At 42.4% G+C, this 13,064-nt stretch overlaps 1 protein-coding gene across 5 annotated transcripts in view; it reads left to right on the top strand.

Annotated features, from left to right (window-relative positions):
- Window positions 1–13,064, top strand: part of LOC139554687 (collagen alpha-1(XIV) chain-like) — an 83,115-nt gene that overhangs the window by 18,786 nt on the left and 51,265 nt on the right. For all 5 annotated transcript variants that reach the window (XM_071367715.1, XM_071367714.1, XM_071367718.1 and 2 more), the window contains 7 exons: window positions 5,489–5,641; window positions 5,948–6,067; window positions 6,360–6,524; window positions 6,842–7,003; window positions 7,647–7,934; window positions 9,386–9,531; window positions 10,401–10,530. In XM_071367715.1, the coding sequence (XP_071223816.1) occupies window positions 5,489–5,641; window positions 5,948–6,067; window positions 6,360–6,524; window positions 6,842–7,003; window positions 7,647–7,934; window positions 9,386–9,531; window positions 10,401–10,530 (1,164 nt within the window). The remainder of the gene's footprint in view (window positions 1–5,488; window positions 5,642–5,947; window positions 6,068–6,359; window positions 6,525–6,841; window positions 7,004–7,646; window positions 7,935–9,385; window positions 9,532–10,400; window positions 10,531–13,064) is intronic.

Raw genomic sequence — 13,064 nt, 5'->3', positions numbered from 1 at the left:
CGTAAAACTGCACGTTTTAGAGTGGCCTTTTATTGTCCCGAGCACAAGGTGCACATGTGTAATGATCATGCTGTTTAATCAGCTTCTTGATATTCCACACCTGTCAGGTTGATGGATTATCTTGGCAATGGAGAAATGCTCACTAACAGGGATGTAAACAAATTTGTGCGTTTGGAAAATGTCTGGGATCTTTTACTTCAGCGCATGAAACATGGGACCTACATTTTAAATGTTGCGTTTATATTTGTTTGTTTAGTGTAGTTTATTCTGCATGATTTCATTATTCTCCTGTATGGTAGAGCTCCTCGGAGACAGCTCCTGTGAATAATGTCAACCCTATGAGATTATTAGGCTTAGATTTGCCACTGGGGTAGGAGGGCTGGTGCGGAGCTACACTGGCTAATCACATCTATTATTGTCAGACGGACCACTGGCTAATCACATCTGTTATTGTCAGAGGGACCACTGGCTGATCACATCTGTTATTGTCAGAGGGACCACTGGCTGATCACATCTATTATTGTCAGAGGCACCACTGGCTGATCATATATATTATTGTCAGAGGGACCACTGGCTGATCACATCAATTATTGTTGGAGGGATCACTGGCTGATCACATGTATTTTTGTCAGAGGGATCACTGGCTGATCACATGTATTTTTGTCAGAGGGATCACTGGCTGATCACATGTATTATTGTCAGAGGGATCACTGGCTGATCACATGTATTTTTGTCAGAGGGATCACTGGCTGATCACATGTATTATTGTCAGAGGGAGCTAGTTTGTTTCGAGTAGTTGCATAAATTCATGGTATATGTGACCAGATTGTATATTTTTCTTACCTGCTTATTTACACTGAGTGTACAGAACATTAGGAACACCTTCCTAATATTTAGTTGCACCCCATTTTGCCCTTAGAACAGCCTCAATACGTTGGGGCATGGACTCTGCAAGATATCGAAAGCGTTCCACAGGGATGCTGGCCCATGTTGACTTCAATGCTTCCCACAGTTGTGTCAAGTTGGCTGGATTGGCTGGATTGGTGGACCATCCTTAATACACACGGGAAACTGTTGACAGCAGCGTTGCAGTTCTTGGGACAATCAAACCGGTGCGCCTGGCACCTACTACCATACCCCGTTCAAAGGCACTTCAATCTTTTGTCTTGCCCATTCACCCATTCAATTGTCTTAAGGCTTAAAAGTCATTCTTTAACCTGTCTCCTCCCCATCATCTACTCTGATTTAAGTGGAATTAACAAGGCATCATAGCTTTCACCTGGATTCAAATGGTCAATCTCTGTCATGGAAAGAGCAAGTGTTCCTAATGTTTTGTACACTCAGTGTATAGGAATAAGCAAGTATGTGTGTGTATATACAGTACCAGTCAAAAGTTTGGACACACCTACTCATTTTTTATTGAACCTTTATTTAACTAGGCAAGTCAGTTAAGAACAAATTCTTATTTACAGTGATGGCCTACCCCGGCCAAACCCGGACGAAGCTGGGCCAATTGTGCACCGCCCTATGGGACTCCCTATTTTCTACATTGTAGAATAATAGTGAAGACATCAAAACTATTAAATAGCACATATGGAATCGTGTAGTAACCAAAAAAGTGTAAAACAATTTCAAATATATTTTATATTTGAGATTCTTCAAAGTTGCCACCCTTTGTCTTGATGACAGCTTTGCACACTCTTGGCATTCCCTCAACCAGCTTCACGAGGGATGCTTTTTAAACAGTCTTGAAGGAGTTCCCACGTATGCTGAGCACTTGTTGGCTGCTTTTTCTTTTTCTTTTTTTTTCACTCTGCGGTACAACTCATCCCAAACCATCTCAATTGGGTTGAGGTGGTGTGATTGTGGAGGCCAGGTCATCTGATCCAGCACTCCATCACTCTTTTTCTTGGTCAAATAGCCCTTACACAGCCTGGAGGTGTGTTGGGTCATTGTCCTGTTGAAAAACAAATGATAGTCCCACTAAGCGCAAACCAGATGGGATGGCGTATCGCTGCAGAAAGCTGTGGTAGCCATATTGGTTAAGTGTGCCTTGAATTCTAAATAAATCACTGACAGTGTCACCAGCAAAGCACCCCTACACCATCACATCTCCTCCTCCATGGTTCACGGTGGGAACCACACATGCGGAGATCATCCGTTCACCTATTCTGCGTCTCACACAGACACAGAGGTTGGAACCAAAAATCGCTAATTTGGACTCATCAGACAAAAGGACATATTTCTACCAGTCTAATGTCCATTGCTTGTGTTTCATGGCCCAAGCAAGTCTCTTCTTCTTATTGGTGTCATTTAGTAGTGGTTTCTTTGCAGCAATTCGACCATGAAGGCCTGATTCATGCAGTCTCTTCTGAACAGTTGATGTTGAGATGTGTCTGTTACTTGTGAAGCATTTATTTGTGAAGCATCTGTGAAGCATTTATTTGGGCTAGATGAGAGCCAGTTTCATCATAGCGCTTGATGGTTTTTGTGACTGCACTTGAAGAAGAAACTTTAAAAGTTCTTGAAATTTTCCAGATTAACTGACCTTCATGTTTTAAAGTAATGATGAACTGTCGTTTCTCTTTGCTTATTTGAGCTGTTCTAGTCATAATATGGACTTGGTCTTTTACCAAATAGGGCTATCTTCTGTATACCACCCCTACCTTGTCACAACACAACTGATTGGCTCAAACGCATTAAGAAGGAAAGAAATTTCACAAATTAACTTTTAACAAGTCACACCTGTTAATTGAAATGGATTCCAGCTGACTACCTCATGAAGCTGGTTGAGAGAATGCCAAAAGTGTGCAAAGCTGTCATCAAGGCAAAGGGTGGCTACGTTTTTGGTTACTACATGTTTCCATATGTGTTATTTCATAGTTTTGATGTCTTCACTATTATTCTACAATGTAGAAAATAGTAAAAATAAAGAAAAATCCTGGAATGAGTAGGTGTGTCCAAACTTTTGACTGGTACTGTGCATACGTGTCACTTTTGTCACGTGTAGCTTTCACTAATCGATCACTTTAACCCTGCCATGTTCATACTGTAGATTAATGAGCTGACCTTTGAGGTTATCTGCCTAGTGGACATACATCTTTGGAATCTGCTACTAGCCGCTGCACACAACTACTTTGCCCTTTCATGTTTTTGGAGAGGAATGTTAGGCCCTTATCTTGAGGCGATGGTGACTTCTCTCCTCTGTGTTTGTAAATTACACACATTATAAATCTGGATGCGGATGAGGGAGCGGTGCATGGACCAGCTTTGACATGGAGGAATGGGAACTCTTGGTTCCCTCTCCCTCTAGGCGTTACCGCAGTCACCTTAACCCTGACCCCGGCTTGGCCTTGACTGTTGACCCTGTGACCCATCAGAGCCACAAGCGCCTGAGGTCCTCCACTAATAGCTATGTTCTAAAAGAATCTCTCCCTCCCTCTTTCAACCCTCTCCCTTTCTCTATTCTTACTATCCCCTCTACTTTTCAGTGTCCTTCTCCTATCCGTCTGTCTGTATAGTGTCTACCACTCTCTCCACCCTCTGTCCTCCTATACCTTGGAAAGGTGGCATCCTATGACGGTGCCACGTTGAAAGTCACTGAGCTCTTCAGTAAGGCCATTCTACTGTCTGTCTATGGAGATCGCATGGCTGTGTGCTCGATGTTATACACGTCAGGAACGGGTGTGGCTGAAATAGCCGAATCCGCTAATTTGAAAGGGTGTCCAAATACTTTCTTATATATAGTGTATTCAGGAAAACTGGTTTGAATGTGAAGCCACCTGTTGTGACAACTACTCAGTGTAGTGATATGTCATCTAGAGATGTCTTGTTCTACTCATCTCTCTCTCTTTCCTTCGCCCTCTCTCTTCACACTTCTCACTCCCCATCTCCCACCGTCTATCCACCTGGCTATGTTTGCTGCCCTGCTATTAAGGCACTCAGACAATGCTCTTTCATTCACTCCAAAATGGTGCCCTGCCCTTCAATTAAATGTTCAGGAAACAGGAGGTTATTTTATGAGGTTGACACACACAAAACACTTTTTTGTTTTACTTCCTTTACTAAGGTCTATTATGCTGAGATATTGATTGGTTTGGAAACAGAGATTCCAGGACTGTACAGACTTGTAGGAAGTGATAGACCACTCTGTTTCTGTCAGTGACAAATTAAATGACTCTTAAAAAATGCAGTTCTACCCTAGATTGGGTAAAATGTTCCAGCCTGATAAGTATTTGTTCTACATCTGGGGGATAAGATGGTTATTGAATTATATATTATATATTTTCCAACCAACATCGTATTGTTCAGTATGTCTTTTGCATGGATTTGAACCCAACCACACCTTTTTGATTGAAATATTGTTTATGTGATGATCTCGACATTGATGTTATGTACTGTATTTCCTCTCTCCCCAGAGGTAGAGCTAAACATCCAGAAGATATCGGTCCTCTCAGCTCAGACGGAATTTGTGTGCCACTGCAGCTGTGTGCATGGAATGCTCGATGGGGAAAAGTGGCACATACCACCTACAGCTAATTTACAATCTGAAATCAATCATTGTAATCCACCATAAAGGCTGATGGAATGCTGGATTACTTTTACAGTATTTTGCTTTTAAACAATAAACTGCTGCCCTATTCTAGTTATCTGTGTCTTTCCTGGTCACCCAATTTCACAATTCTCACACACAATAATTGGCATAGGAGAAATATACTGTCAACAAAAAAATCTTGATTCTGGGTATATTATTTCCTATAAGACTCTGAAAGTTTTCTGAACTGTGAAAGTCAGAGTTTCTTTCATGAATTATTTCCTGAACTTAAGATACATACAGTATTCAATGCAGATTTGTGCATACCCTGCAGAAACCTTCTGAATCCACACAGAGAGAGAGTTCTGGCTCAATGGCTTTCACTCACGCTCTCTGAGTATGTCGGATCAGGATAATATCCAGCACATTGCTGTCATCATGTCTGTTTATGGTCTAATGACAGGCCTCTCTACTTTAATAGATCGGCACAGATTGTGAGAGGAGGCATAATGAGATATGTTATTATGTGAAAAGCTATGTAGCATAGAGTGTCTAAATAAAATGTCACCTAATCAAGGCCTATTTTCTCTTCATTGACTGGGTGTAATCATGAGCACTAGCATTATTTTGCATGAATTATGCACTAAATTACCCCTCAGGGAATTTTATGGGAAGATGTATTGAACTGAATAAACAAATGCTTTGGACCTAAGCTGCACTTCAAAGAATTACAAATGTTTTTTAAATTGTTTTTAAATCATGATAACATTGTAATTGTTTGATTCAGTTTACCATTATTTGATAAGTTACTCTCTTCAGTGACCTTACTTTCCCCTTTACGCTCAGTAGTGGTATGTTGTATATTCTTGTGTTTTATCTAGGCTATTGTTTAAATGCTTTGTCATTAGTATGTTGGTTTAAACATAATCTGGTCTGTATGTTTTTCCTTTACAGAGCAGTTCATGTGTAAGACCCCGGCCATAGCGGATATTGTGATCCTGGTGGACGGATCATGGAGTATCGGACGGATAAACTTCCGTCTGGTCCGCATGTTCCTGGAGAATCTGGTTAGCGCCTTCCATGTGGAGTTTGACAAGACACGGATAGGTGAGGAAACGATCTGTCAGCCATTTTACTGGTGTCTTTATTCATCGCCATTGGTGACGTTGTTTCCCTATCATTGTCATCATCATTATAATTATAAGCATAAGAAAGCAGCGTTGCTAAAGCGCTCATGATTAGATGATTAGCCTTTCTATCCCACCCACTCAAGTCACGGGTACTGTAGTTTCTGTGTTGTTGTGCTGCTGTGTTTCATCTGGGTAATAAATGATTAGCTGCTCGTCAGTACAATAACAGCGTGTGTTTGTGTGTTGAGAGAAGCTACCCTGAGTGTTGATTCCCTTTGCACAGGTCTGGCCCAGTATAGTGGTGACCCCAGGATTGAGTGGCACCTGAACACTTTCACCACCAAAGAAGCAGTCATCGACGCTGTGAAGAACCTTCCCTACAAAGGAGGGAACACACTGACGGGTACTGGAAAGGAATCCTTTCTTCCTCTGTACTCTGTAATACCACTGAACTCCACATAATACACATTACCCACTCTGCAACAAATTACGCTCATGATGTCATTCTACCACATTTTATTACATGTCCAGATAACCTGATTGACAATCCGTTTTCCATTACATTTTGACCATATCTTAGAGATTTAGCCAGGCAACCCAATAACCCAACAAAGACGCTAATACTGTATGTGACAGCCCTCAAGAACCCCTGTGTATGCAAGAGTTAGACAGTATACTGCTCTTCTCTACTGTAGGTCTTGCATTGACATACATCCTTGAGAACAGTTACAAACCCGAGTCCGGATCCAGGGCCGGCGTTCCCAAAATTGGAATCCTGATCACAGATGGGAAGTCTCAAGACGATGTCCAACCCCCGGCGCGGAGTCTGAGAGAGGCGGGAATAGAGCTGTTTGCCATTGGTACGAGACAAAGCCTCATCTTAGTTTTCTCTAAATGCTCATATACTACTGTAGTTAAACAGATTGAATGCAGATGCACTTTTCTTGACGGATGGAGGGCATTCTTTCACCTTTTACATTCATACAGTATTTGGGAAATCTGGTTTGAATGTGAAGCCACCTGTTCTGACACCTGCCCAGTGTAGTGATATGTCCTCTAGAGATGTCTAAATCTATTCATCTCTCTCTCTCAATTCAAAGGGCTTTATTGGCATGTGAAACATATATTTATATCTCTTTCTCTCTCTATCTATCTCCCCCTCTCTCTCTCTATAAAGGTGTGAAGAACGCCGATGAGAAAGAGCTGAAGGCCATTGGCTCGCCTCCAGAGGAGACGCACGTCTACAACGTGGCTGACTTCAGCGCCATGAGCTCCATCGTGGAGGGTCTGACCAGGACCGTCTGTGACCGGGTCGAACAGCTCGACAAGGCCATCAAAGGTGAGCCAGATTCAAGTAGAGTAGTAGATTCAGAAAGGAGAATTGAGAATGTTACATCCAGACCTAGGTTCAAATACATGTGTATTTGAGTATCTAGTATTTAAAATTATTTTCTGTGTATTTTTGTATTTTCAAATATACAGCCCAAACAAGTACAGTACTTTTATTTGAGTATTTGAATGGTTATTTGTATAAAAAAAGAAAATAGGTTTCCCATACCTGGGTCAAATGCATGGGACTGTATAGACATTTAGTCATATAGTATACCTTTGTACAAGCAGACATTGTTTAAATAGTGACACTTCAGTGATTTTGGATAGATCCACCGGAACACAAACAAATCCATCCTCCCATCCTTTCTATTTCCTCTGCCATCCTACATTTTCAAACCCTTTCTATTTCCTCTGCCATCCTACATCTTCTAACCCTTTCTATTTCCTCTGCCACCCTACATCTTCTACCCTTTCTATTTCCTCTGCCATCCTACATCTTCTAACCCTTTCTATTTCCTCTGCCATCCTATATCTTCTAACCCTTTCTATTTCCTCTGCCATCCTACATCTTCTAACTCTTTCTATTTCCTCTGCCATCCTACATCCTCCCATCCTTTCTCTCATTCTTCTCCCACTCTACAATCTCTCAGGCGACACAGGCCCAGAAGTCACCATGGCTGCTCCCAGAGACCTAGTGACCTCAGAAGTGACGGCCAGGAGTTTCCGGGTGTCGTGGACCCACTCCCCTGGCACGGTGGAGAAGTACCGGGTGGTGTTCTACCCTGCCAGCGGGGGCCAGCCCGAGGAGAAGGTGGTGCAGGGCACAGTGGACACAGTGGTGCTCAACTACCTCCTCTCCCTGACTGAGTACCAGGTGGCCGTGTTCGCCATCTACGCCAGATCAGCTAGCGAGGCCCTCCGAGGCAGCACTACCACATGTAAGTCTAGTTACAAAACTGAATCTCATCTAATTTAGTGGGGGCTAGAAGTTGATGAATGGCAATGAAATCCCCCCATGGAAATCTGTGAATACTAAGTACACAATTGACCTTGTCTCAAAGTTAATGGGGATGGTGAGTAACCTACCGCTGTCAAGACTGACATACAGATGGAGGAGGAAGTAAGACAATTTATGACATCCAGACATCCAGTAATGCTGTAAAGGCTCTCACTTTTTGACGCTTAAGTAGCCCGTATTGCGTTTAGGCTCACCATTTATGTATTTCTATAGACAGGTTAAGGGAGGGGCTAAGGCCACTCTTGGTCAAACAGGTTAACAGGAATGGAGATTGCTTTGCTGTGTGAATTGTGAATTATGCCAAATTGTTTACAATTTGACCTTTGCTTTTCCTCTTAGTATGTTACGAAACTAGAAAGGGTTCTTCATGGAACCCAAAAGGGTTCTACCTAGAACCAAAAGGGTTATACCTGGAACCCAAAAAATATTTTTCAAAGGGTTCTCCTATGGGGACTGCTGATGAACCATTTTAGGTTCTAGATAGCACCTTTTTTTCTAAGAGTGTATATAAACTCTGGCCAATCAAGGGAAGCTAAGACATTCTAACGAGTCTGTAACCTTGAGGTGTGCGATCAGGGTGTTGTATGTCTTTGTCCCTAGTGGAGACAGTATAGCCTACTCACCAAGGTTCAGGAAGAGCTCAGTTGGGAATCCCTAGTCGGCCAGCACAAGCAAGTTATTAGGTTCAAATGGGGACAAAGATAATAGTCTACAAAAGGAAAAACAAAAAAGCATGCCAACCTAAGGAAACAGATTCAGACACAAATGGGAAAACCCTGCCGGGTCAGGAGGCTACTTCCAATCAGCTTCTCAGCTAGGTAATCCCTCTCAACTGTGAGTAATCACTCCCTACTGGTACTCTGAGCACCTGGCCCTGCTGCTGCTGGGATATGAATAATGGACTGCTAGTGAAATGTACTGCTAGTGTAACTGTGTCCTAACCCACTTCCTACCGCTAACCCCTGATCAGCTGCACGTCAGGACCTTAATTAGAGTAGAAGCAGGGCTGGAGCAAAAACCTACAATGCAGTAGGTAATCATTTCACTCTTAGTCTGTACCTGTTGTTTACAAAGCATGTGACAAATAACATTTGATTTGATTTGATGTTAGTGCTCCGTAAGGAGGATTTTGCTAAACCTGATCTACTGGTCTAAGTCAGGACTTAGTCTGAACCCTGTGTGAACTGTGTGTGACCCGTAGAAATAAAATTACTAGAACGGGCAAAGCCCCTCTGACCAATTTGACTGCACCCTCATTGGTACCCTCAATATGACTAATATAGAATTGTAATCCTGAATGTTGACTTGAATGTTGATGGCTGTTGTAGTAGTTCTATGGCGTGACCCCTGTATAACCCTTGTGTGTTACAGTGGCCCTACCCATGGTGAACAACCTGGAGCTGTTTGACATCACCCACAATAGCATGAGAGCCCGCTGGAGGGTCGCAGAGGGGGCTTCTGGCTACATGATCCTCTATGCCCCACTGACCGAGGGAGACGCCGCCGACGAGAAGGAGGTGAGAGAAAAAAGAGAGAGAAGGGAGGACGGAGAGGATAGAGAAAGGAGGATGAGAGAATGAGCGAGACGAGGAATGAGATGGTAAAATAAAGACAGAGAGAAGGAGAAAAGACTGTCAGAAAGAAAAGGAAAGAAGAAATATAATCCAAAGCACAGATGGAGACGGAAAGAGAGAGAAGAGGATTTAAGAAATGGAGTGGCTAAATTTAAATACAGAGGAAAATAAAGAAGTAGCAAGGGAGGGAGTTTAGACTCAAATCAAGGAAATATTTAGAATACATTGTAACTAGTACAGTGAAAGGGGGTGTGGGGAGAGGGAGAGAGAAAATGAGGGCAAAGTCCTCCACCGCTCAAATTCCACCCATCCTGTTAGTGCTCATTAAAAAAGAACACTCCCTCCAGGCACAGTAATCAGTTCAGGTTCACAGTTTCACTTGCTCAGCCTGTTGGGGCACAACATGGCTTCCAGGGCTTTTCTCTCTTTTTCTCAAAGTGATGCTTGAAGTTTTTGTGCTAAATGTTACATTGACTGTTGTCGATTGATCCAGACAGGTTTTAAGTGCATATCTGGGTTGTTTAGTTAAAATCTGCAGCCTCTATATAGAATAGCCTAAAACGAATGCAATCTTGGGGCAGTATGGTTCATTCTGTAAAATGCAGGAAAAATCACTTTTTTTCACACCCTCGTGTATCACGTCTGGCTGGCTGGCTGCCACTTTATCTGGCTGTGTGACTGCCTTGCCCTTGTCTGTTTGATGGTTGATATTCTGTCTCTGTCAACCCCCTGTATATATCTTGCTCCTTTGCCAACCTCTCTGCGTACCTGTCTGTCACCTCGTCTAAGGTCTCTGATGACTGTTTGTGCAGGTGAAAGTGGCTGAGACTGTGAACGAAGTGGAACTGGAGAACCTGACTCCAGACACAGAGTACACAGTGACCGTGTACGCCATGTACGGAGAGGAGGCCAGTGACCCTATGACCAGTCAGGAGACCACGCGTGAGTAACCGCCTCATACACTCGTACGCATGCACGTGTACACACAGATTCACATACATTATGAATAAGCTGACACACATGTACAGTACCAGTCAAAAGTTTGGACACACGTACTCATTCCAGGGGTTTTCTTTATTTTTACTATTTTCTACATTGTAGAATAGTACTGAAGACATCACAACTATGAAATAACACATATGGAATGACGTAGTAACCAAAAAAGTGTTAAACAAATCAAAATATATTTTATATTTGAGATTCTTCATATAGCCACCCTTTGCCTTGATGACAGCTTTGCACACTCTTGGCATTCTCTCAACAAGCTTCATGAGGTAGTCACCTGGAATGTATTAAAATTAATATGTGGAATTTCTTTCCTTCTTAATGCGCTTGAACCAATCAGTTGTGTTTTGACAAGGTAGGGGTGGTATACAGAAGATAGCCCTATTTGGTAAAAGACCCAGTCTATATTATGGGACGAACAGTTCAAATAAGCAAAGAGAAAAGACAGTCCATCATTACTTTAAGACATGAAGGTCAGTCAATCCGGAACATTTCAAGAACTTTTAAAGTTTCTTCAACTGCATGTTGAAACTGGCTCTCATGAGGACCGCCACAGGAAAGGAAGACACAGGCTTACCTCTGCTGCAGTGGATAAGAAATTGCAGCCCAAATAAATGCTTCACAGAGTTCAAGTAACAGACATATCTCAACATCGATTGTTCAGAGTAGACTGTGTGAATCAGGCCTTCATGGTCGTATTGCTGCAAAGAAACCATTACTAAAGGACACCAATAAGAAGAAGAGACTTGCTTGGGCCAAGAAACACGAGCAATGGACATTAGACTGGTGGAAATCTGTCCTTTGGTCTGATGAGTCCAAATTTGAGAGTAGGTGAACGGATGATCTCCGCATGTGTGGTTCCCACCGTGAAGCATGGAGGAGGAGGTGTGATGGTGTGGGGGTGCTTTGCTGGTGACGCTGTCTGTGATTTATTTAGAATTCAAGGCACACTTAACCAGCATTTCTACCACAGCTTTCTGCAGCCATATGCCATCTGGTTTACTCTTAGTGGGACTGTCATTTGTTTTTCAACACAACAATGACCCAACACACCTCCATGCTGTGTAAGGGCTATTTGACCAAGAAGGAGAGTGATGGAGTGCTGCATGAGATGACCTGGCCTCCACAATCACCAGACCTCAACCCAATTGAGATGGTTTGGGATGAGTTGAACCGCAGAGTGGTGAAGGAAAAGCAGCCAACAAGTGCTCGGCGTATGTGGCAACTACTTCAAGACTGTTGGAAAAGCATTCCAGATGAAGCTGGTTGAGAGAATGCCAAGAGTGTGCAAAGCTGTCATCAAGGCAAAGGGTGGCTACTTTGAAGAATCTCAAATATAACACTTTTTTGGTTACTACATGATTCCATGTGTGTTATTTCATGTGTTGATGTCTTCACTATTCTACAATGTATTTTTTATATTTTTTATATATACTTAAAAACCCTGGAATGAGAGAGTGTGTCCATACTTTTTACGGGTAAAACAGTTGCGGCACTTGTAGGTAAAGCTGTCATAATAATTGTAAATCTCTATCAGAACAGGGGATGCATATTTACTGGCTGAGCATGAGATACTTACTGTAGGTATTTAGATGTTTTGTTAGCCATCAGGCCTAGTGAATGTTCATGCTTCTGCCTGCACCTTGATGTCAAGCCCTGGCAAGCTTTAGAGCAAGATCTAACGAACAGGCTGCCAAAACAATGGTGTTTGTGCTAACTTTGCACTTCAGAGCTATTACGGTTGCATCAATTTAGTGTTGACGTTGACCAACTGTCAGTCACCCCCTTGCTAGTTAATGTGTTATTGTCCTTCTTTGAACGCTTCTAAGGGCGGTGTCACGACACGTGTTGTAGATATACAGAGGCTTGAAAACAGTTCAGAAAGTAGTTGTCCTTAGACGTTCTGTCTGTTTTAAGGGAACAGGATAGTGCCTTAAAAAGGAACAGTTCACTCCTGAATTCAACTTTGTTGGATGTGGTGTAGATCCAGCCTATTTATCTCAACCCCAAAAGAAGGGGAAAGATAAACACTGTCTAAGAATGCTGCTAGTATGTCCAGTTCATTTGGAATGGAGGTATGTAACATGATCTAAATAACAGAGTGTGTGTTCTCAACTCATCTCAACATTGGACCACTTAGGAGATCTGTAAACATTAGACAAACAGATTTTTTGGAGTGATCTGTCACATGTAATAAATGACAGCATTGAAGTATAGTAGGAATAGATCCTTGCCAAACTTTAATACCCTCCTCTTCCGACTTTTTTTATTTCCAATTCCCTCATGAACCCAGTCCACCTTTACTGCATCCTTTTCATGCTCCCTGCATCTAAAGCTAAACGCTGACCCTCATATCAATTGAAGAGAATGAACCGCAGCAAGAAAAAACAGGAGTAATTGTAAGCAGGACTTCTAGCCCTACCTAAAGCTCCTTGTTAAATTCTAACTCTGCCAGAGAATGTACTTTGTAC

Source organism: Salvelinus alpinus, chromosome 26 (assembly GCF_045679555.1).
Source record: "Salvelinus alpinus chromosome 26, SLU_Salpinus.1, whole genome shotgun sequence".
Lineage (NCBI taxonomy): Eukaryota > Metazoa > Chordata > Actinopteri > Salmoniformes > Salmonidae > Salvelinus > Salvelinus alpinus.
This window is presented reverse-complemented; position numbering and strand designations above follow the sequence as displayed.